The following is a 25,916-nucleotide window of genomic DNA, read 5'->3' as shown; positions in this document are numbered from 1 at the left end:
ACTGAAAATTGTTGGATTGTATACCTGGATTATTGAGCATGGACTTTTTTGCTAAAACTAGTATTTTTTTGTTGTGGGTATAACATCCTATTAAATTCAGTTTTATGTTAGTTTTGGTCAAATCTTGAAAGAGCTGCAGCGGAGGGACCAAAGAGTTGCAGATTGTAGACCCCTGCTCATGTCAAAAACTTTGTAAAGAAATTGAAAGTAAAATTATTTTTTTTAGAAATAGATCCTGTCCAAATCTGAATGCTAGGAAACACCTTGTAACTGCTACTTTCTTTCCCTCAGTTGATTACGGTGACATTTACATATGTGACAAGGTTCTGTTTGGATCTGCACAACACCAAACTCAGGAATGGTTTTAAAAGATTTATTTTTAAAGCAGATTCTGGTGGAGGTCTGGGTCCCGGTGGAGGTCCAGTCTGGAGAGAGAGACAGGTTAGTGACTATGAAGCGGGTGAGGAGTTTTGAGACTCGCTACAGGCGATCAGAGAGCTGGTACCAGAACAAAGACGAGATCTGAAGGCGTAGTCGAAGGAGGAGAAGAAAAGGGTCAATACCATGGTCAGATGAGGCAGACAAATCCAGGGAGGGACAAGGCAAGGCGAGGAGTCAAGGAAACGAGGCTGAGGTCGTGATCAGGAGTCAGAACAAGGAATCGCTAGATATCTACTGGCAAAAAGCTTTCAATAATCTGGCACTGAGGCTTATAAAGAGAGCAGAGCAGGTAGAACTGTTTAGAGTTGATTGCTGTGGCTGAGTAGAGGAGGTGTGGTACAGGGAAACATGAGGTGAGGAAGGGTGACAGGCATTCCTAGATGGAAACATGAAAATTAAAACAAAAACAGTGGAAGGAAAGGGTAAAAATGTGACAGAACCCCCTCTTCAAGGTCCGGCTCCTGACAGACCACCAGGCTGGTCAGGGTGAGCTCTGTGGAAGTCCCTGATAAGAGTCTTGTCTAAAATGTGATGGGCTGGAACCCATGAACGTTCCTCAGGGCCATAGCCTTACCAATCTACCAGGTAATGGAGCCCTCGACCCCACCGTCTAGAGCGGAGGAGTCTTCTGACAGTGTAGGCCAGGGCACCGTCAATGAGTCAGGCGGGAGGAGGGGGACCGGAGGAGGGCTTGAAATGGGGCTGTAAAAAGGACTTGAGACATGGAAGGTTGGGTGGACTTTAGGGGAGCTGGAGGCGGACTGCCACAGGGTTAATGATCTTGCTTATTGGGAAGGGTCGGGTTAATGATCTTGCTTATTGGAAAGGGTCCAATGAAGTGAGGGGCTAATTTGCGAGACTCCACCCATAGGGGAAGATTCCTAGTGGAAAGCCAGACCTTCTGACCAACCTGATAGGAAGGCTGTACAGACCATCGTCTGTTGGCTCCTCTCACATAGACTGTTGATGATTTCAGGAGGGCTCTTCTAGCTGTCCTCCAGATGCGTTGACATCTCATGGCTGTCCTGTGGGCTGATGGTACCTGGGCTTCTCTTTCCTGGACAGAGAATAGAGGTGGCTGATCACCATAAACAACATAAAAAGGGGACAGACCTGAAGTAGATGATGGTAGTGAATTGATAGAGTGTTCCACCCAGGGAAGGTTGGTTGACCACTTGCCAGGATCTCCCTTGCACAGAATACAAAGCTTGGTTTCCACCTCTTGATTGGCCCTCTCCGTTTGGCCATCAGACTGTGGATGGAAACCTGAGAACAGACTTGTAGAAACACCCAAGAGGCTGTAGAACTCCCTCCAAAACTTAGAAATAAACTGTGGTCCCCGATCAGAAACAATGTCCTTGGGGAGACCGTGCAGCCTAAAAACTTCTTTAGCCATGATATTACAGAGTTCATTGGCAGAAGGGAGTTTAGTGAGGGGGATAAGGTGGACCATTTTAGAAAATCGGTCAACCACCCTGAGAATCACTGTGTGGCCAGAGGAAGGGGGAAGACCAGTAATGAAGTCCATGCTAATATGGGACCAAGGGCATGAAGGAATAAGTAGTGGATGAAGTAAGCCTGCGGGGCGGGGGGGGGGGGGGGGGGGACGGGGGGGGTTGGGCGGGTTGCAGCATGGACAAGAACTGACATACTCCTTTACCGCCTTAACTAAATCTTTCCACCAAAACTGGGACTTGACAACACTGAGGGTTTTATTGATACCTGGATGACAAAATATGTGTGAGTTGTGGCACAGTTCGAGTACCTCTCTGACCTTGTTAGTAGGGATGAACACCCGGTTCTTGGGGCATTCAGGTGGTGGAAGATGAACCAGATTGGCCTGTCAGAGGTCCGACTCCAACTGGTTCATGGACAGGTGCACAATGTCTGGCATGATGAACTCAACTTCAGAGTCGATTTTGGAGGTGCAATTTCCCTCCATAATTCGGGATAAGGCATCGGGTTCGATATTCTTAGTGCCTGGTCTGTAGGACAAAACAAAGTCAAAACGACAGAAGAACAAGGCCCACCTGGCTTGTCTGGAGTTGAGGCGTTTAGCAGTCTTGAGGTACTCGAGGTTCTTGTGATCGATCCAGACTTGGAAAGGTTCCTTGGCGCCCTCGAGCCAATGCCTCCATTCCTCGAGGGCTAATTTGACAGCCAATAATTTACGTTCCCCCACATCATAGTTACAAAGTACGTTCAGCTGTGGAAAGGCTCCTGGAAAAGAAAGCACATGGGTGAACCCTCCCCTCACTGCTTTATCTTTGAAGAAGTTAGAGCATGTAGAGGACTAGAGATAATACTGTAATCTTTAATGAATTTCCTGTAGAAATTAGCAAAGCCTAGAAATCTCTGTAATTGTTTACAGTCCTTAGGAATGGGCCATTCCAAGACCGAAGAAACTTTGCTAGAGTCCGTGGAGATTAGATTAGGAGAGATTACAAAACCAAGAAAAGATGTGGACGATCGATGGAACTCGCACTTCTCAGCCTTGACGAAGAGGTTGTTTTGAAGAAGTCTGATAAGAACAAATCTGACATGTTTGTGGTGTGAAGTAATATCTTTGGAGAAGATGAGAATGTCGTCTAAATAAACAAAAACAAAATGGTTGACCATATCTCTGAGAACATCATTGACAAGTGCTTGAAAAACAGCAGGAGCATTGGTTAGGCCGAAAGGCATTACCAGGTATCCGTAATGTCCGTTGGGGGTGTTGAATGCTGTCTTCCATTCATCCCTTTCTCTGATGCGAACCAGGTGGTACGCATTTCTTAAATCCAGTTTAGTAAATACTGTAGCTCCTTGAATAAGCTCGAACGCTGACGACATGAGAGGTAAAGGGTATTTGTTCTTAATTGTGATTTTGTTAAGGCCTCTATAATCAATGCATGGCCTAAGAGAGCCATCTTTCTTGCCCACAAAAAAAAATCCTGCCCCAGCAGGGGATGCAGATGGTCTGATAATGCTGGCTTGAAGTCACTCTTTAATGTACTCTTGCATGGTGGTGTGTTCAGGGCCTAACAGTGAATAGAGACTACCCCTAGGGGGTGCACAACCGGGGATTAAATCAATGGCACAATCATAAGGTCTGTGGGGCGGAAGAGAAGTAGCCTTAACTTTATTAAATACCTCCTTAAGGTCATGATACTCGGGGGGTACTTTAGAGAGGTCTGAGTAGGTTTTTTTAATGTTTTCAGGACTGACAGATGGTAAAACAGCCTCAAAGAGACAGGAAAAAAGGCATTCCTCAGACCATCCCACAATCTCGTTGCCCCTCCAATTTATGTGTGGATTGTGTGTACAAAGCCAAGTGGCACCAAGAACAATGGGGAGCTGAGGTGAATTAATAACAATGAATCTGATACTTTCTCTGTGGTTGCCCGTTAGCAGTAAGTCAAGACAAGAATCATGCAAAGAATGTCCATCCAGAGCAAGAACTTTATTAGTTTTATTGGTTTGCCGTAGTTCAATCCCCACAGACAAGGCAAACTCATGATCAATAAATTCAGTGTCTGCTCCAGAGCCAATGAATGCAGATACATTGATGTGTCCCTTACCAGAGAGTTGGATAACAGCCGGTATGGTGAATGGTGAGGAGATCTTAGGACTCCTGATCTGACTCAGAAGGCATCTCCTCTTACCTGCTGAGTCTGGTCTTTTAAAGGACACTTGGCTATGGTGTGGGTTCCCTCTCCACCAGACGCAGAGGTGTAGTTTTCTCCTCCTTTCTCTCTCCTCAGGAGTAAGGCAACTCCTGCCTAGTTGCATGGGCTCCTCCACCTGTGGGGTGTTGATAGGGAGTCCAGTGGGTCTCATATTAAACAAAATCCTAGACTCACCCCAGGGTCTGGACGTATTCACTGACCTGCCTCCTCTCTCATGGCTCCTCTCCCAGAAGCGCAAATCAATGCATGTTGCCAGGTCCTCCAGAGCCTTGAGGTTTTCTGGGTAATCCTTGGTTACCAGTTCATCTTTAACGTTATTGTTGAGACCTTGAAAAAAAGCATCAGTTAATGCCTCTTCATTCCAGCTGCTATCAACAGCAATGGCATGAAAGTCTATTATGTATTCGGTTACACGTTTATTTCCCTGTTTAACAGAAAACAGTTTTCGGCCCACTTCTCTTACTGGCAACACAGGGTCGAAAACTCTGCATATTTTTTTGGAAAAAGCAGAAAAACTGTAACAGCACCTGGCGTGTCTCTGCCACTCAGAAGTACCCCATGACTTTGCTTTACCAGCCAGCAGTGAGATGACGTAAGCTACTCGGGCTCGCTCAGAAGGAAAGGATGAGGGCTACAACTGGAAATGGATCTCACATTGTGTGAGAAAAGGTCAATATTGGTCAGGTTCTCCTCTAAAAAGTTCAGGAGGAGATAAACAAGGTTCATTATAAGTTAAAGGATGATGAGAAGTAACAATATGAGCACCAGAAGTGTGCACAGGGTCCCGAGGAGAGGTTGGTAGAGACAGTTTCAACATTACCATCATCTCCTGCAACTTAGTTTCTAGGTTTACAATGGCCCCCTCGGCACCAGAGCGCCATTCCTGGGTTGGTGCTGGATCCATTTTGGCCAGATTAGTCTGACAAGGTTCTGTTTGGATCTGCACAACACCAGACTCAGGAATGGTTTTAAAAGATTTATTTTTAAAGCAGCTTCTGGTGGAGGTCTGGGTCTCGGTGGAGGTAAGGTCTGGAGAGAGACAGGTTAGTGACTATGAAGCAAGTGAGGAGTTTTGAGACTCGCTGTGAATTAGTCACTAACCTTCTCAGTCTGTGGCGTGGCAAAAACAGGAGAAGCGCTGAACTTGGTGACGTCACTGTAGCAGTGAGAGCTGCAGCAAGCCAACAGAACAAAGAGCTGTGTGTGGTCCATGGAGGGCGAGTCCAGAAGCAGGGTCCAGAAAACTTAGCAGGGATCATTAACAGGCGATCAGAGAGCTGGTACCAGAAGAAAGACGAGATCTGAAGGCGTAGTCGAAGGAGGCGAAGAAAAGGGTCAATACCGTGGTCAGATGAGGCAGATAAATCCAGAGCGGACAAGGCAAGGTGAGGAGTCAAGGAAACAAGGCTGAGGCCGTGGTCAGGAGTCAGAACAAGGAGCTGGGCTTATAAAGAGAGCAGAGCAGGTGGAACTGATTAGAGTTGATTGCTGTGGCTGAGTAGAGGAGGTGTGGTACAGGGAAACATGAGGTGAGGAAGGGTGACAGGCATTCCTAGACGGAAACATGAAAACTAAAACAAAAACAGTGGAAGGAAAGGGTAAAAATGTGACAAAATGTTCCTGCAAGCACCTTGCAGATGTTGGACGCTGCCTATCACAGTGTGCTAAGATTCATAACTGGCTGTAACTACTGTACCCATCACTGCACCCTGTATTCACTGGTTAACTGGTCATCATTAATTTCATGCAGACTCTCTCACTGGTGCATTTTCATCTTTAAATCACTTTTTGGTCTGTTGACCATATTTCTCCTCCTACATGTCACTGTGTGAGTGCAGCTACAGCGTGCGCTCTCAAGACATAATTACCTGCAGTGTATCCTCAGTGTGGACTAAACTTGGCAAAAGGGTCTTCTCTTACTCCGCTCCTGTAACCTGCAACACCTTGCAAAAAGATCTGAAGTTTTCAGTTTCAAAGGATTTTAAACAATTGTTAAGTTCATGGTAAAAACCAATGCAGACATGTTCCTGTTTTTAATATTTTACATCGCTTCATAGTGTAACCGTTTTTGTTTCATTTTATTATAATTTCTTTTATTTACTTTTCATTTTATATGCTTTGTACATGATTGTTTATTGTTGTCTGTACCTCAACTGTGTTCTTTGTTTAAAACAGGTCTCTCTTGTAAATGAGTCTTTGAGGCTCAGTGAGACTAACCTGTATAAATAAAGGTTGAATGATTGAAAAATAACACCATGGTGTACAGCAGTGGTGGGCACAGCTACCCAAAAAGTTAGCTTTGCTAACCACAGATTCACTAACTAAAACATTAGCTTTACTAATGCTAAACTGCTAAACAGAAAAAAAAAAGCTTTTATCGCTCACTGCTGTCACTGACACTTTAAGACTGTCTAATGTGACAATGTTTTAAGTGAACACAACTCAAACATATTCATAAATTATAAGTAAAGTGTCCATGTCCCGTTCAGTGCTGAGCTTTCAGATAATAATAATAATGTGTTATGGATTGTCATCCTTGTATGTATGCAGCACAGCAGCTCAGCGGTTAGCACTGTTGCCTCACAGCAAGAAGGTCCTGGGTTTAATCCCCAGTTGGACCTGGGGTCTTTCTGTGTGGAGTTTGCATGCTCTTCTCGTGCTTGCGTGGGTTTTCTCCGGGTACTCCGGTTTCCTCCCACAGACCAAAAACATGCATGTTAGTCTGCCTTCAGGCCCAGGCCTCCCTTGCAAAAGAGATCTGTGATCTCAATGTGATTTACCTGGTTAAATAAAGGTTAATAAAAATAAATGTTCCCATACAATGGCAAAATTGGCTCTCTGCATTTAACCCGGCCACCACCAGGTGGTGCAGAGTCAGTCAGAGTCAGAGTTTCTTTATTGTCATTCACACCTCATGTGGTACATGTGGTGGAGCGAAATTATGTACACGGGGTCCCAGTTACATCCAACAATAAAATGTATAAGAAAAACAGTAATAACATCTAAGATATGAACTAAGAAAAACATCAACTAAATATACACTAAGCACTCATAACATAAAACATTGAACATCAGCACAAACATGAACATGAGTCTGTGTGAGCAGATGAGCATGCATGAACACATCAACATTGAAACAGATCAGCAGAAACATGAAACAGATCAGCAGCAACATGATATGGTTTTTCACAGTGATTATTCTAGTTAGAGATTCATGAGTCTAACAGCCTCAGGGTAGAAGCTGTTCCTCAGTCTAGTGGTTCTACACTTAATGCTCCGTAACCTCCTTCCTGAGGGGAGTGGGGCAAAAAGTGTGTGTGCTGGGTGAGTGGGGTCCTTCATGATGCAGGTGGCCCTCTTCCTGCATCTGGAGGTGTAGATGTCTGTGATGGTGGGGAGGCTGATTCCGACAGATTTCTGTGCAGCCTTCACCACTCTCTGCAAAGCTTTTCTTTCTGCAGCTGTGCAGCCTCCATGCCACATGTTGATGCTGGAGCACAGGATGCTCTCCACTGCACACCTGTAGAAGAAGGTGAGGACTGAGCTTCCCAGACCAGCTCGCCTCAGCCGTCTGAGGAAGTAGAGTCTCTGATGAGCTTTCTTGATCAGGCTGGTGGTGTTGTTGCTCCAGCTGAGGTTGTCATTCATGTGTACACCCAAGTACTTGTAGCTGGAGACCACTTCCACTGCAGATCCTCTTATGTTCAGGGGGGTGTAGATGTTTTTGTTCCTTCTGAAGTCCACAATCATCTCCTTTGTCTTCTTCACATTGATGTGAAGGTTATTCTCTTTGCACCAGCTCTCCAGGTGTTCCACCTCTTGCCTGTAGCTGGACTCATCATTGTTTGTGATGCATCCCACCACCGCTGTATCATCTGCAAACTTTACAATGTGACAGCCTGGATGGGTAGCTGCACAATCATACGTGAGCAGAGTAAGCAGGAGGGGGCTCAACACACATCCCTGAGGAGAGCCAGTGCTGAGGGTTATGGTGGAGGAGGAGAGGTTGTGGATCCTCACTAACTGTGGTCTGTTTGTTAAAAAGTCTAGTACCCAGTTGCAAATGGAGGGGCTTAGTCCTAGTGTGGATAGTTTGTCCATCAGGGTTTGGGGGATCATGGTGTTGAAGGCGGATGTGAAGTCCACAAAGAGCATACGGACGTAAGAGTTTTTCTGCTCCAGGTGGTTGAGCGCAGTGTGGACCACAGAGGAGATTGCATCCTCTGTTGATCGGTTCTCACGGTATGCATACTGATGAGGGTCCTCTTTGATGTTGATGGTTGTTTTGATGCGAGTCATGACCATGAAAGCATTTAGCGACTATCGGGGTGAGGGCCACTGGCCGATAGTCATTCAGACCAGTCACTGTAGAGCTTTTTGGGACTGGGATGATGGTGGCAGTCTTCAGGCAGGTGGGAACTGTCTCCAGGGTAAGTGAGGTGTTAACGATGTCTGCCAGCACCTCACAGAGCTGATCAGCACATTCCTTCAACACTTTTCCGGGGATGTTGTCTGGGCCAGTTGCCTTGTGCGGATTAATCCTCCTGAAGGTACTCCTTACTTCTGCTGAGGTCACGCTGAGATGCTCTTCATCCGGTGGTGAGATGAGTCTGGTGCTGGGTGGTCTGTTCGGGTCTTCAAAGCGTGCATATAACTTGTTGAGGGCATCAGGCAGAGATGGGTCTTTGGGGCATTGTTCATCCATCCATCCATCCATTTTCTTTACCCGCTTGTTCCATTTTGGGTCACGGGGGTCGCCGGTGCCCATGTCCAGCAATCACTGTGCGAGGGGCGGGGTACACCCTGGACGGGTCGCAAGTCCATCACAGGGCCACATAGAGACAAACGAGACAAACAACCATTCACTCTCTATGGACAATTCAGAGTTACCAATCAGCCTAACATGCATGTTTTTGGTCTGTGGGAGGAAACCGGAGTACCCGGAGAAAACCCACGCATGCACGGAGAGAACATGCAAACTCCACCCAGAAAGGCCCCTGGACCGGGGTTTGAACCAGGGACCTGCTCGCTGAGAGGCAGCAGCTCTACCAGTTGTGCCACCGTGCTGCCGGCATTGTTCACTCCTTCCTTTATAATCTGTTATGCACTTAATGCCCCTCCACATGCTCCGAGGGTCTTGTGAGATGAATTGACCCTCGATCCTCTTTGCATTTGTGCCCTTGGCCCTCTTAATACCAGCAACCAGCTCTTTTCTTGTCCTACTCAGCTCCTCTGAGTTTCCAGACCTGAAGGCAGTGTTCCTGTCTTCCAGCAGGGTACGCACCTCTGCATTAAGCCAAGGTTTTCTGTTTGGGTAGCTTTTAACATTTCTGATAGTGGAGACGGTGTCAGTACATGTACTAATGTAACCCAGAACTGAGGATGTGTATTGGTCAAGATCAAGCGAACCTCCATTTTCAGCAGCTTCTCTGAAAACCTGCCAGTCTGTTCGGTCAAAACAATCTCTCAGTATGGGGCCACTGTCCTGGATCCAGCATTTAACTTTCTTTTGTACCGGTCTGGAGCGTCTCAGCGGGGGCATGTAAACAGGAGCCAGGAAGATTGAGATGTGGTCTCAGTCCTAGGTGGGGGCGGGGTTCGGCTTTGTATGCATCTTTTACGTTCGTGTAAACACGGTCCAGCGTGTGGTCTCCACGTGTCGGAATTGTCACATGCTGATTAAAGCTTGGGAGACAGTCCTTTATATTCACGTGGTTAAAGTCTCCGGCTACCACGTAAAGAGCCTTGGGGTGTTTGTTCTGCAGCGAGCTGATGATATCATGAAGCTCCTGCAGTGATTCATTAGCATTAGCGTCCGGAGGAATGTAGACGACAGTGATGAAAGTCACTGTGAACTCTCGGGGTAGATGTTATTTGCTCCAAAGCCTTCGAGCATGAGCTCGAAGTGGGCAGCTATTGAAGGTGCTCGGGGAGCATTTGGGGATAAGGTGTGCTGCTCAGAGACACCATGAGATCTGCAATGACTGGGGATTGAGCCTAGGCTTTTCGGGTGCCAAGTCGACTGCCCTGCCTTTACCCCATCTCGGCCCCCTAATCCAGTTCATTGGAACCAAATAGGCGGAGCAGAACTCTGCTGTGCTGAAGCAGAGTGATGCATTCAATTTGTGTCGGACGTTGCCCTTGTGTCATTTACTATAATGAATTAACTCACTTTGGTGATCCTCTTTGTGGTTAACTACTTTTATAAACTAACTACAAAGTTGCTGTGCGTCATCATCAGTATTCTCTCAGTAATAAATCTGTTTGTATTAAAGTAAATATGTGTGAACTCTAGTGTGAGAAAGTCACGTCCCAGAGACAGTGTCAGCGTTTCAAAGCATGCTGGGTAGAAATTATATGTGAAATATTTCTGACTGTTTACAATGTTTTTGAACGTGAATTTTTTTTTTTAATGTTATTTTTCTGTTCTGATTTGGTTTGGCATTTATGTTAAAGTCTCTGTTATTGGCTGTAAACTGACACCATGAGTCAGAGACTGTTTGTGGTAGATACCATACCATACCATACCATACCAATTTATTTCTAAAGCACTTAAAATACAACAAGCAGCTGTCCGAAGTGCTGTACAAAATTAAAAACAAACCATGGGTCATGTGTATGCTGTTCAGTGTCAGGAGGGCTGTGATCAGTCTTACATCGGGGAAACTAAACAGCCACTGGCCAAAATGATGGCCCTGCACATAAGATCAACATCATCAGGCCAGGACTCTGCGGTCTACACTCATCTCCAGGCCAGCGGTCACTCTTTCAAGGATGAAGATGTTCACATCCTGGACAGAGAGGAACGATGGTTTGAGAGAGGAGTGAAGGAGGCCATCTTTGTGAAAAAGAAATCGTCCATCATTAAACAGGGGTGGAGGCCTCCGGGTTCAACTGTCCCCCTCTTACAATACTGTGATTGCTAGTATCACTCAACCCTCTGTGAATAGTAAACAGCCATCAGTGTGCTAATGATCCATTGTTAGGCTGATGGTCCTTCTTGAGCATGTGATCAGCTGGTTTTGGTTGTCAGCAGCAAACTGGTCGATCCACTCTGAGAAGGTGCTATTTATAAGACTGAGCTGAATACAGCACCTCAGACTGAGGAAGTCTCTTGGATGAGAGACGAAACGGTTCTACATTTTTTTGCTTTGTTTTTTTTTTTTTTTTTTTTTTGAATGTCCAGAGGACCAGATTTAACTTTTTTGGATGTTTTTAAACGAGTTTTAAAAACAGAAAGTGACGGGGCCTGCCTGACCTCCAGTGGCAGCTCATTCCACAGTTTAGGAGCCATAGCTGAAAAGACTCTGTCTCCTCTGGATTTATAAAAGGTTTTCGGGACTGCTAAAATCATCTCGTCAGAGGATCTAAGAGCACGTGATGGTATGTAAAAGTGAAGCAGTTCAGACAAATAAGAGGGGCTAAGACCATCCAAAGACTTAAAAACAAACAATAGAACTTTAAAATGAATTCAAAACTGGATAGGAAGCCAGTGAAGGGACATCAGAACTGCAGTGCTGTGCTCACGCCTGCCTGTACCAGTCAAAAATCGTGCAGCAGCATTTTGTACCAGTTGTAACCGTGAGAGCGAGGCTTGGCTAACTCCTATCAACAGAGAGTTACAATAATCCAGGCGTGAGGTAATAAAAGTGTGGATTACTGTCTCTAAATAGTTTCTAGAAAGGAGGGGCTTGATTTTTGACAGGCGCCTCAGCTGAAAAAAAGAGGACTTAAACACATTGTTGACATGGCAGTCAAGTTTCAGGCAGGGGTCCATTTTCACTCCTAAATTTGTCAAAATGGATTTTTCATATGGGGCCAAAGAAGAAAAATCTATGGTGGGGAAACTGCTAGGGCCAGAGGATTTAAAGACCATAACCTCAGTCTTCTTTTCATTAAAATGGAGGAAATTAAATGCCATCCATCCTCTAATGTCATCAAGACAGTCCAGAAGAGACTGAGGGGAGCCATTTTGTTTCAAAGGGAAATAGACTTGACAGTCATCTGCATATAAATGAAACTGCACACCATGCTTTCTGAAAATAGAACCCAGTGGCAGAAGGTAAAGAGAAAACAGGAGAGGACCAAGAATAGAGCCCTGGGGTACCCCCCAGGGGAGGGCAGCAGAAGCAGAGGTAAAATTATCCATCATCACACTGAAACTTCTATCAGAAAGGTAGGACCTAAACCACTGCAGAGCTGAGCCAGTGATGCCCACCCACTGCTCCAGTCTGGAGATGAGAATGTCATGGTCAACTGTGTCAAAAGCAGCTGTTAAATCTAAAAGCACAAGTAAAACACAGTTTCCAGAATCCAGTGCTAAAAATATGTCATTAAAAACCCTTAAAAGAGCAGATTCAGTGCTGTGGTACATTTTAGGGGGCCGAGATGGAGTAGAGGCAGGGCAGCCGGCTTGGGACCCAAAAGTCCCAGGTTCGATCCCCAGTCACTGCACATCACGTGGCGTCCCTGGGCAGCACGCCTCATCCCCAAAATGCCCCCCGGGCGCATTCAATAGCTGCCCACTGCACCACCTGGTGGTGGATGGGTTAAATGCAGAGACTAATTTCGCCATTGTATGGAAACATACAGTGCTGACATTGTGATGACATTATTATTATTATTATTATTATTATTATTATTATTATTATTATTATTTTAAAACCAGACTGGAAGACCTCCAAAATTTTAAATTCATCCAAAAATGCCTTCAGCTGCGTGTAAACAATTTTTTCCAAAATTTTGGATATAAAGGGTAACTTTGAGATTGGCCTAAAGTTTGACAAAGATGATGGATCAAGGCCAGGTTTTTTCAACAATAACTGCACCACAGCATGTCTAAAATTGCTTGGTACCACACTAGACATGAAACTGCTGTTGATCACATTTAGGATAAAGGAGCCATCAGTAGAAAATACCTCCTTAAGAAAATATGGAGGAACAACATCAAGGGGAGAACCCGAAGATTTCATACTGTTGACAAGTTTCTCTAGATAGGAGAGGGAAATAGGCTCCAAATGATCAAAAACAGCAGGACGGGACCGGGATGGAAGGGTCATGGGATGGAAAAGAGATACAAGCCCTAGTGTTAATAACCTTGTCCAAGAAGAAATGAAGAAACTTATCACAAAGTTCTCTGGATGCTTCAAGAGGGACCGGTTCATGTGCATTGAGGACAGTGTTGATTGTATTATAAAGAACACGGTGGTTGTGAGAGTTAGCAGCAATAATGCCAGAGAAATATTCTACTCTGGCTGTTTTCACAGCTCGTTGATATCGACGCCAACTCTCTCTCAGTATATCAAAAGAGACTTGGAATTTGTCCTTTCTCCACTTACGTTCGTTTCTCCTGCATTCTTGTCTAATGGCACGACATACGAGGGGGAAAAACATTGCGAGGGAGATGACATTACCAGGTGGTGTTTAGCTTTACTTAGCACTACATAACAGCATTGCATCAATCTGTGTAGATCACCATTCTCCTGTACGCCTTTCGTGTGGAGAATTGTCTTAAAAAAATTAGCGGGCTTGAATTTACCAGATTTAAAGTTAGCAGAAGCTAAATATGCTAAGGGTTTTCAAAGTTGGCAATCTGCTAAAAGGAAAGTTAATTCTGCCTTTAGTGAACTGTTGGAACCATGCCCACCACTGGTGTACAGTATGTCCTTATTTTTTTTTTTTTTCAGAAAAGTGTGCAAGTGGAGAATAAAGTAGAATTGTCAAGTCTAAAAAAACTGTCCATCATATGAACAGTATGTAAAAGTTATGCCTTTAAGAAACAAGAAAAGTCCATCAAAAACCTGACACGGGACCTGAGAGTTGAATCATCTTTCAGTTTGTATGCCAAGTGGTCAGCTAATAGCTGGGATTCATCTTTTTGGTGAAAAATGTATTTTTGATGTCTGACAAACTTTCCTGTTTTGTTATTTTTCATACAAGTTATATAAGAGTCTATACAACTGGAACAGAATGCCCATTTTCGATATAATCATTGGTTTTCACCTTATAGCTAAATATTTTATTGATTGACTCAATATATATATTTGTCCTTTTAATTAATAATTACGCATGATTGTGTTGTTCCTTGTAACTAGGAGCCATGTTGTACCTCTCTCCTCTGCAGTGTGCTATATGAATGGAAGGAGCGACTAAAGCAGGGCTGCCACCTTATCCAGACCACTCCATCTGGACGTCCAGCTAACATCAGTGGCAATTCCTCTCAGCGTGTTTACATCACATACCGGCGAGCACCTGAGAGTCAGCCTCACGCCTCACTGGCTGTCACTGATATTTGCATCATCATCCCGAGCAAAGGGGAGACGCCCCCGCACACCTTCTGCAAGGTGGAGAAGAACCTCAACAGCAGCATGGTGAGCAGGATACTCTTCAGAACCTCATTACTGTTCTCATGTTCTGCATGAAAAGCTGGTGATAATGTGAGTGAGTGTGTTTATTTGTAGTGTTAGCAAAATTTCTCATGAACCAGTGTACAGGTTTGTTTTTGAAGTTATCTAAAGGTAATCACTAATTGTACAGCTTCAACTGATTAACTTTTGGAATTAACCCCATTCAAGATGGCTGCTGAGGAAGCTAATCAACTTAAAAATAGCTCTACCACAGTTAAAATATGCAGATGATAGTAGCTGAAGGTTTTTCCTAACACACTGGCAGTGTTAACCAATCACATGAGACATTGCAATGCTACATGCATTAGCTTATATTATTTTCAAGATTTGTCCAAAATGGCTTTACAGTACAGTAACTATAAGATGATTTTAGTCTAAAACTCTGGCAGCAGGTAATATGCATTCCTTTAGGTGTTTACAAAAAAGGCTTTAACAGTTTATATTTTGTTTTACAAAGGTTTTCTAACAAAGGGTAGATCTTTTCAGCTGATTTTTTTATTGCCAACATTGACCATACATGAACAAAAGAGAACAATAGAGAACTAATTAAAAACATAAATACAACATTCAAGGGTATTACAAAACATAAACAAGTAGTTTACAATGTTCAGTTCAATTCAATTCAGTTTATTTATATAGCGCCAAATCACAACAAAGTTGTCTCAGGGCACTTTACAGAAACATTCACATACATAAAAGCCAATTAGTAAAGTTCTCTATCTAAGGAATCCAGCAGACAAGATGAATCTTGGCTTCGTTGCAGTCTCCCATCCTGAGCAAGCAAAGTGGCAACAGTGGAAAAACTCCCCTTTAAAAGGAAGAAACCTCCAGCAGAACCAGGCTCAGGACAAGCGGCCATCTGCTTTGACCGGCTGGTTGAGAGGACAGGAAGGAGAGACAGACGAACATAGAATGGTAGGTCCAGGTATAGGTCCAGGTGTACCTAAAAGACAAAAAAAAAAAAAAAAACACATGTTAAGGATAGAAAAAATAATTACAAATGTTGAGCAGAGTAAGTAAAGACAGTAGCAGAGTGAAAATTGTGGTCAGTTTGTCCTCCAGCAGTCTAAGCCTATAGCAGCATAACTAAGGGACAGCTCAGGAAACCCAAGCCGACCCTAACTATAGGATTTAGCAAAAAGGAAAGTCTTAAGCCTAGTTTTAAAACTGGACAATGTGTCAGCCTCACGGAAAGAGATTGGAAGTTGATTCCACAAGAGAGGAGCCTGATAACTGAATGATCTGCCTCCCATTCTGTTTTTGTAAATTCTAGGAACCACAAGTAAACCTGCAGTCTGAGAGCGAAGTGCTCTGTTGGGAAAATATGGAACAATAAGATCTGTAATATAAGATGGAGCCAGGTAGTTGAGAGCTTTGTAGGTTAGAAGTAAGATTTTGAATTCTATTCTGAATTTGACAGGGAGCCAGTGGAGAGAAGCTAAAACTGGAGAGATATGATCTCTCCTGCAATGTTAAAATCAAATCGGTGCTCGAGGGTTGCAGTTCTTCTAGGGCAGTTATAATTTGAATGACTTTAGCATTTGAGCTTAGTTTTAAGGATTCTATATAAATATTAATAGAAGATAATAAAATCTGGAAGTTAGGCTTTTGTTGTAAATATTTGGAGGTGTGAATATGATATTTACCATAAATAATAAAAAAGTTAACAACATATAGCAATTCTGTTTTAACAATGTCACATTTCCCCATCCCAAATAAAACATGTTTATCTGTTAAAGAAATATTCATATTATTTCAATGAAAAAAAAATTGACATGTCCCTCCAGAATATTTTGGTGTAACAACAATCCCAAAACAGATGAACAAGTTCTTCTTCATGATTTTTACAGAACGTGCACATAGGGTCCAAGTCTCCTTTATAAATGTTTATCAAAAATGCTTTAAGTGGATAACAATTGTGAATAATTTTGTAGGAAATTTATTTTACTTTATTATTTATTAGGTATTTTTTTGGGGAGTAACCAAGTCCACTTCCAATTTATATTTCCAAAGATGTTGGACCAATAAAATGTACAAGTTGGTGAAAAGACAATGTCTCTTAAAATAATATTTCTTAATGTTTTGTTAGTTGTTTTCTTACTTATCAAAGGACAGTCATAGTCAGTATAAATGGAACCTGGATCAAAACATGGCATCAAATGATTTGGACCTGGAGGTGTAGATGATAGAAGTTTTAAATCCTCACTGGGGATTGCGTCAAACATCACGGCATCTTATTTAGGTGTAACAGGAAATTGAAAATGTGACATAGATTCAGAATAAGATAAGAAGTGACCGTTTGGATTTAACAATTGGCTTACGAGTAATATTCCTTTATCAAACCATTTCCTATAAAAAATTGTCTTATTTTTATATTTAATGTCTTCACTATTCCAGATATATTTATGAGGAGAAAAATTGTATTTGTACAGTACATAAGTGACCAGCTTAACATCTGTTTATGGAACATAGATAACGTTGCTTATGTACTGTAACCCCAGAGTCTATGAGTATAGGCGCAGCCCTTTAAGGCTATCGCTAGTGGGTTTATCCCTTCGTGCGCAACGCAGCACTGAAAACTTTAGTCTACTCCCACCTGCTATGTGGGCCTCACCCCCGGTCCATATATATTATGGTGAGACTTGGTAATCGGCTCCCAAATAGCTTTTTTCTTCAGCCTTTAGGAACCAGTGAGGCCCAGAGCTTAAAGGGCTGCACCTATACTCATAGAATCTCGGGTTACAGTACGTAACCAATGTTCTATTTCGTATAGGCTTCGCCCTTTAAGGCTGTTGCTAGTGGGTTAAAGGTGAAGCAGGATGTAGTCTATGCCTCACTGGGTCCATTCAGACACAATATGAAGCGCCCGCTTGCACCAAAAAAACATTTCATCACTCAGCCTTCTGTGTGAGTAATTACACGTACCATGCACAGGAGCACGCTGCATAATTACGCATTCCATGCACAGGAGCGCCTCGGAGAGAAAAGGTTTCCAACGGGAAAAAAGGGAAGACTGAAAGCAGTCCTGCTACTGAGAATGTAAAAGAAAAGAGGTTACAAATTGTAACCGTGTAACAGTGAGCAGAGCAGGTCAACAGCTCTTCAATATGAACTGATTAATAACAAATGAACAGATTAGTAATCAAATGAACTGATTGGTAACAGTAGTAATGAACTGATTAGTAACAATAAAAACAGCAGTCATGAACTTGTGACTGATAATAAATATCTCGCACTGTAGTTGCATGCAGGCAGATGTAAGTTTAAAACGAAATTCCATGAAAACAGTAAGATTCATTCTGTTAGAACACTAAGAACAGGGTCATGGAGAAAACAGAAACATCACGCAGATAGAAGCGAATAAATGAACAAGGCTATGTCCAAGCGGCCGCTGTACAAATGTCCTCCACTGTCATTCCTCCATGCAAAGCTGTAGAAGATGCAATTCCTCTGGTGGAATGAGCTCTGAGATTCTCTGAAGGCTCCAATCCTGATGCCCTATAAGACTCAGAAATTGCCTCACACAGCCAGTGTGAAAGGCGCTGAGTGGATAACGGGCGACCTGCAGAGACGTCCCTATAATGCACAAACAGACGCTGAGTCTGCCGCAGAGGAGCAGTGCGTGCTATGTAACATGCCAGTGCACGCACAGGACAGAGGAGATGAGATGATGCTTTCTCCTCTGATTTGTGAGGGGGTGGGGGGATAAAACCCCTCCAATGTTATCATTCTCAATTTAAATGAACTTGTGATGTCTTTTGGTATGAAAGCTGGGTTAGGTCTCAGCGCAGCTGAGCTGCTATCAGCTTGAATCCTGAGGCATGACAGGGCAGCAGAGAGCGCAGCCAAATCGCTCACTCTCTTTGTTGATGTCAAAGCCAACAGCAGGGCTGTTTTAAGTGACAGGAATTGAAGTGACACCTGATCTAAAGGCTCGAAAGGAGCTTTGATCAGAGCTTGCAGAACCATCGTTAGATCCCACTGTGGAGCTATTGGGCTATAGCTTTTGTCTGTGTCTCCGTACACCTTTTAGGAAACGCTTCATCAGCGGGTGATTAAAAACTGTTCTGTCACCGAAGCCTTTGTGACAGGAAGAAATAGCTGCAGCATAAGTGTGCTGAAAGCTAAATTTCTGTCCATCAGCTGCTGCAGAAAGGACAGCACACCACCTAGTGGACATGAGATGGCCTCTACACCTTTCTCCATGCACCAGCCTGCGACTGGTTGTTCCAGGGCGGCGCCTGTTGGCAGTCTCTGGGGAAGCGCTGATTCGCTGGTTGACGTGATGAGAAGGACTGTTCTCTGGTGGGAGGGGCTGGCGGCGGAGCGTGGCGGGAGGTCTCTGCTGCAGCTGTGGTGCGTCTCTGCTGCTGCCTCTGGCCACGGCGATCCCTCCAGTGGGCACGGGGGGGGGGGGCGGGGGGGGCGGAAGGAGTGCGGCGGCTTCATCAGGTGGCGCACAGTTTCCAACACCTCCTCCAACTTATTTGACTTTTCAAGCATGGCCTTGAAATTGGACCCGAACAGCACGTCCGTCGTGATGGGGCCCTCCAGCAGGTCCTTCTGCAGCTTCTCCGGCATGGATGGGGAGAGTCGGAGCCAGGTGGACCTCTGGATCATCGTCATCCAGGCGGTGATGCGAGACAGGCAGACCACAGAGGAGGCGCACTGGTTCAGGATGACGTCAGACGCTTTGCAGAGCGAGCTCCTCATCTCTTCGGGCAGGTCTGTGTCCTCCAGCCTTTTGGAAATGCTGTAGTCCCAACAGGGCGTCATTGTTGTTCGCTGCGACCGCCTGGAAAGCACACTGGTGGGCTCGATTGGAGAGCGACGTCACCATCTGGTCGTGTCTCCCTGGAGGGACAGGACATTGGTCCAACCTGGACACTTTTGCTCCGAGTGCTTCCACCAGGCTTGGCTCCAGGGGGGGTACCGAGGGAACATTCCGCTCAGTAAACCCCTCCACTCTGGTGATGGGGGCGAAGGTGGAGACGGGCGCCTTCAGCTTACCAGGTCTGGCTGCAGCCTCGTTTCAGTAGGATGTCACTACTAGGAAACGAGGCCAGATGGAGTCAGGGCGGCAAGCCGGGGTGAAGCCAAACCTTCCCACTAGATCATCCGATCTGGGCAGGGGGAGGAGAGGGACAGAAAGTCCCTTTGTGTCAGCTGCCTCCTGGATTATGCTGGGCAGCTCCGAGAGGAGGGCACCGACGGCTGCGAGCGGTGTGTTTGAAAATGCGGAAAGGCCCGAGGGGGGTTGACCATCTGCTCTGCCCCCCCCCATTCCAACACTACGCTCTCCAGGAGGGAATGAGCAGCGGGGCTGCTGCTGATGTCACCTTTTCTGGAGGAATCATCCGATTCGCTCCATGGCTCTGCGTCAAAAAAGGCGATGGCGTCGTCCAGTGAACAGTCCCCCGTCACGGAGAGGCACTCCTCGATGTTAGCCTTGAACAAGGCTGCTCGTCTCTGCTTCTCCTCAGGAGGGAGGAGGTCACAGAGACGGCAAGAGAAGGCAAGGTCTGCGTGGCGGGGACTCAGGCATCCTTCACAGATGTTGTGCCGGTCGAAACTCAAAATGTAGCCGATCTTGCAGGACGGGCACAGGCAGATGGTGCTGGTGCTGGATATCGTGTTCTTGTAAAGTTGCTTGGGTTTGGTTGCTTGCTGAAGAAAAAATGGGAGCCGATTACCCGGTCTCACCGTAATTTATACGGACCGGGGGTGAGGCCCACACAGCAGTTGGGTGTGGACTAAAGTTTTCAGTGCTGCGCTGCGCGCGAAGGGATAAACCCACTAGCCTTAAAGGGCGAAGTCTAACGAAATAGAACTTTAAGGGTATTTTGGGTATACTATAGTTGCTTCTGTAGTGAACCAGATAACCTCAAATCTACCAGATGGACAGAGACTGTTATTTTCATTGATCTGAATAAGTCTGAACCATCTGATGACTTTCTTTCTTGAATTAATCAAGCAGAAAAGACAATTCTTTATAATCATTACTGTCTTACAAATGTTTTGATAATCAAATTGTGTTAGTTCACTCAATGCTTTACAGGTTGAAAAGAACTACTAATTTTTATTTTACATAAACAGTAAGTAATGATTTTTGTTCCTCATTCAAAGCAGAAATCACCTGAATATGCCTTTCTTGATTTTTCTGTCTGAAATGAGCAAGCTGTCGTAAGTATGTGAAAGGTTGGTCTTCGGTCAACTAAAATGTTTACTGAAGAAGAAATGTCATGTTTAAACTTTTTCAGAAGATTACTAAGAGTAGACTCCAAAAAGTCTGCTGCTTCTGCAATAATCTTTTCTGTATGTTAAACAAGTTTCATTCTCTGACCTCGACTGTTGATAAACACCTTACGTCAAAAACCACTCCTCTTTCTGGTCCTTCCACGAATCAGAAAGCTCTAAATTGAACAGGAAGTCGACCCAAATAAAATGTGGCAACTCCCCAGTTCAAGTTAGATTGAGAGTTCTGAGAGATGTTGGATTGAGAGCTGACAACAGGTCCGATAGTCCAACAGAATGAGCAGATTGAGAGTGCAGCCGGTTCTGAAAGTTTCAGAGCAATGAAGAATCCAGAGGTTTTTTGGGGATTATAATTCTGTTTTGAGCTAATCAACGCACGACTTTCTGAAGGTTTGGTAGCTCTCGACGGAGACGCTGAAACGAGTCAGAAAGGAACTACATCCAACGCTGATTCATCGTCAACAGGTAGATGGTTCTATTTTGACCAAGTGTACCGTGAGAAGCTGAGATCGGACGGAGCGTGCAACTTCTGGTTAAACAGATTAAATCTCCCTCACATATTCCTCTGTAAGATAAATCTCAATTTACTCTTAAACTCACCTCTCTCTCATAAAACAGTACAGATATTTTTAGAAATGTCTGAAGCAAAGTCCTCAAATCACCGCCGAGTGATTTGAAGTTCATTTTCTGTGAAACTGTCTGTTATTATTTTCATATTTTGCCAAATTAATGTAAATGTTTGATGTTAAACTTTGATTTTGAAAATAAATGATTCCATTCATTTGATGGGTCAAAGATAAATAACGTCTCTCGTTCACATTTCTGTTAAATTCAATGCACGGCATTTACAGTCAGAAAAATGAAGAACTCGTGAATATTGTATGCATATATAATTCATATATTTGTCATACAACAAGTGACACGTACCTCACGTGTATCACCACACTGGTGGCCCGTAAACGTGTTCATGAATGACTGTTAATACGTGTAAGATTGATTATTTAAATGTTGGCATGTTGAAATAGTAACGGTTAAACAGCTGTGCTGAAACCGTGCGTCTTTACGCAGCGCAAATTGGAGCTGCGCGCTTGGAGCTCGGCTCTACAACTTTACGCTGTGTTACGCTGGCAATGTTTTAAGAGCTGAAATTGTGTCATAAGTCTTGTGTAAGCTGAAATTGTACGTCTGTTACGTGTAACTAAAGGCTGATGAGCTGTGGAATACGTTATTCTGTTTAAGGTACGAGGTTCTGCTAAGACCCGGCTGTGGTTCGGTTCTGCTCAGTTGGAACGAGTATTTTGAATAGATGGATAAACGTTTTAAAAGCTGAGTGCCATCTCAGAACACAGTTAGAAGTTGTTTCGTTACATTTTTTAACAGAAAAAGTGCATTTTGATGGTTTAAAAGACGAAAAAGTGACGAACTATTTTAAGCTAATCTAACTTGCTAGGTAGAGAAAACGCTTCCTGATTGGTTGAATTCGCTGTTGTGGAGCGCTTTCATTGGTTGAAGGTTTGACTGACGTGGCTACGTCACTTCCTCTCACCCTACGCTGCGTGCCATTGGTGATTTCAGTCACGTGACCCGGATATGAAATTCATTTTCATAGGGAAATAAAATCTGCTTTTTTAAAGCTAAAAAACGCTTTTAAAGTGGTTTTGACACACTGGTTAGATGCTTCGAAGCCTGTTTGCTGAAATCCTGCCACGTTACAGTTTAAAATTCGTCAAAAAACGATGTTTTTAAACAAAGCTAGCGATGCTAATTTTAAGCTAACAAGCTAACGACCGGAGCTTTAACTACGCTTAAAATCACTAAAGGAAGCTACAAATATTGTTCCAAAAACTCATGTTCAGGCTAAAAAGTCGTGTTTGTTGAAATTGTGCCACTTTTGTGTAAAAAATCCGTTCAGAAATGTTGATTTTGACCGAGTTTAGCCGAAGCTAACTTCAAGCTAAGCGGCTAACAACAGGATGTCAACCGAACGCCACAGGAAGTTATAGCTCCCCTAGTGGATAACACAAACATTGTCGGAGTTAAAATTAGTAAAGTAAGGCTGACATCTTCTGGCGAACCTTGAGAAGACAGGTTTCACTCGCTTATTAGGTCTAAATAGTGAAATTAAAAACGTTTTAATCTTTCTAAAAGCATTTTCGAGTCAATAAACGTTCCTTAAAGCTGAAAATTACTGTTATCTTGCATTTTAAAAGTTATAAGGTACTTATGCAAACGAGCATTCACCAAAAAGTTTATTTCACTGTTAAATCCTTTAAAAATAAGGTACAAAAATAAACATTAACTTTTTAAAAATAGAAACAGTTACAGATTTTCACAAAGTTGGAAAAAGTTTACTCATTTGCTAAAAGGATAGTGCACGTTTAATTAATAAATCACTAAATAAAAGTAAATATATCAGACAAAGAGACTTTGCTGATTTTATTTATTTTGAAAAACCTAAAACATTAAAATTCTCCTGTTTAAACTTTAAATAGAAGAAAAATGGCAAGCGACGAAGAAGAAGACACCTCTCCAAAACCAACAAATGATGACATCATTTGGGGGCCTTACATACTTTAACAACTCCACTTATTGGCAGGAGAAAGGAGTACAGTTTTTCTGAAGAAAGACTGATTATTCCTCATCATCAATTTCTTTTCTCTTTTCACCCACCTGGGTTGATGAGTAACTTTTTAAAATAGCAAATTTCTGGAACAGAACGGTTTAAAAAAAAAAAAAAAACGTTTTAAACTAATATTGCTGTGAGACTAAAAGAAAATTTGCAGGTTTATAAAAAATTCAGTGTTTTAGAGTAAATACACTAAAAACAGCTTGGTACTCTAGTATCTGTGGAAAATAAGCACAAAAAAGTAACACTGCTGGGAGAGCATTTACTTAAATATTCATCAATTGGGGTAAAACCTGAGAAAGGTACCCACATTTGAATAAGTGACTTATAACAGTACTTCTGTGTAAACCCAAAGCTAAAATAAGTGTGAAAACTCATTGACTTGAATACAAATATTTACCTGTAAAATATCTAAAGCTTGCAACTGTTCAAACAGATAAATTGCTACACAGTGAAAACATGACAGGTGTGTTAGAAAAAGATTTTGACCCAAAAGGAGTGGCGCACTGCCTGGAGAATGCGTTCGCACTACTGGCACCGTCCCTACATCCATATATGACTCAGACAGAGCGCATGAACCCAAAAGAGTTATTGGACAATCTGAAGGGGGTTGCAGAAAGTGTGACCTCTACAGAAATCATAAAATCCAGTTATGAAAAGCTGGCTAAAATTGCAATTTTGTTGAAAGAATCATTCTATACGGTTGTTGAGAAAGCTGATTACCTTGCATTAAGGTTATACAGTGAAAAAGAGGTGGTTCAGAGAATTGAAGAACACTTCCTTCAATTTAAAGGTGAACACGAAATCCTCACAAAAAAACATTCTGAACAGATGTTTCAATTACAGCAAAATGCAAATGCAGAAATTGATTCGCTGAATAGCAAAATAAATGTGCTTAACAAAAAGCTGGAAGAACTCAGAATGGATAAACACATATTGCAACAGCTAATGATGCGTTTAGAAAGTGATTATCACACATCACAGGAACGCTTAAAAACATGTGAAGAAAATCTAAGAGCAGCAACAAACAAGATTTCTGACGTGGGGCGAGTTTGTCTGGAACTCAGAGAAGACCGTGGACAGAGTCCAGGTCACCCACAAACACCTCAGAAAGACGTTGTTGCACTTCCTGCTCTTAATCCACCCTCACATAAAGTGGTAGGAACAGACCTGAACAGGCCTCCTCCACCAAACATGCAACAGAGTGCATGGCAATCTTCTCCATCAATGGGTGACTTGCAAAAAATCTCAAAATATGTACAACGTTTCATCCCTGAACCGTTGGGCTCCGCTGGAACGAAAGCGTACCTCAGAGATCTGGATTTCAGATTGAGAGCTTATCCAAACGCTACGGTAGAAGATAAAATCAGTCTGATACGACTCACTTCGGACAGAGATGTGTTTACCTTCATCGAGCGTCTGCCAGATGCAACGAGAAGGGATTACAAACTTCTGTGTGAAGCTCTGATCAAAGAGTACGACGCCTGCGCAGGGCCTACTGGGTATCCAGCCGCAGACAAGGTCACGCAGGGAAAGAATGAACATCCAAAAGTTTATTACAAAAGAATCTTCCAAGCTTATTTTGGTAACAGAAATGAAACCGGAATGGAGGAAGAAGAAGGTTTTAAATTTGTTTTCAGCAAAAATCTCCATCCTGACATTCAAACGTCAGTGCAAATGATGGCAAATTACAGAGAAAAATCCATCAGTGAGATTAAACAGTGCGCTGTGAACGTGTTTGAGGCACGTTGTCATGCCAAGACGCCCATAGAAGTGTTTCCTGGTGTAAAGGTTAAACCCCACTCCCTAGAATTAGAAGGAAGGCGTGCATCGCCACCCCCTCCTAAAAAGGGAGAAAAAAGGCAGTATTTTCAGACTAACAAACCGCATCATGAAGGTGCACGCTGGGATAAAAAGGCTCCTCCTGCAGAGGACGAACGTGATTATCGTAAATGGGACCAGCGGAGGACGCAAAAAAATGGGAACCGAGAGGAACCCCAAAAAGACGTACCTAGCCGCCCCCCACCTCGGACGAAACGTCCAGAGGCGAAAAAATCACAAAAATCCCAGAAAAAAGGCCCTCCACCTCTGAACTCGGAAGAGACAGAAAAATTGCGTGAAATGTTAGAAGATTTGAAACACACTGACAAGGGAAGCCGACCAAAAGCACTATGCAGTGAGGTACTCACTACAGCATCTCTGGACGCGAATGACAACACTACAGATGTCGGTGAAACACACCAAGACGCTGTTGTTGTTGCCTCAAACAACCCCTCATCGGATGAAAGGGGGGTAATCACACACACAAACGATGACCAGTCATCGCAAGCTGAACACGCAGAAACAGCTACAGCTGTGCTGACGGTTCAGACAAATCAAGATTACACAGATAAATCTGAACGCGTGAAAAAGCGTCAGAAAAAAACCAAAAGGTTTCTGTGTAACTTTATCAGAAAGGGGGCCGCCAAAAAGGCGTACCTGTCAGTAACACTCGAAGGTGTCCTCACACACGAAGCACTC

The 25,916-nt window shown here is 43.5% G+C and overlaps 1 protein-coding gene across 1 annotated transcript in view; it reads left to right on the top strand.

The window, feature by feature from the left end:
• LOC119427012 (C-myc promoter-binding protein) overlaps positions 1-25,916 on the top strand; it is a 167,259-nt gene that overhangs the window by 21,684 nt on the left and 119,659 nt on the right. The window contains exons 3-4 of the mRNA XM_037694588.1: positions 14,233-14,479; positions 19,146-19,240. Coding sequence (XP_037550516.1) covers positions 14,233-14,479; positions 19,146-19,240 — 342 coding nt within the window. The remainder of the gene's footprint in view (positions 1-14,232; positions 14,480-19,145; positions 19,241-25,916) is intronic.

The sequence above is a fragment of the Nematolebias whitei genome, chromosome 2 (genome assembly GCF_014905685.2).
Source record: "Nematolebias whitei isolate Nwh7 chromosome 2, NemWhi1, whole genome shotgun sequence".
Lineage (NCBI taxonomy): Eukaryota > Metazoa > Chordata > Actinopteri > Cyprinodontiformes > Rivulidae > Nematolebias > Nematolebias whitei.
The sequence above is the reverse complement of the archived record's forward strand: the minus strand, read 5'-3'. Positions and strand labels throughout refer to the sequence as shown.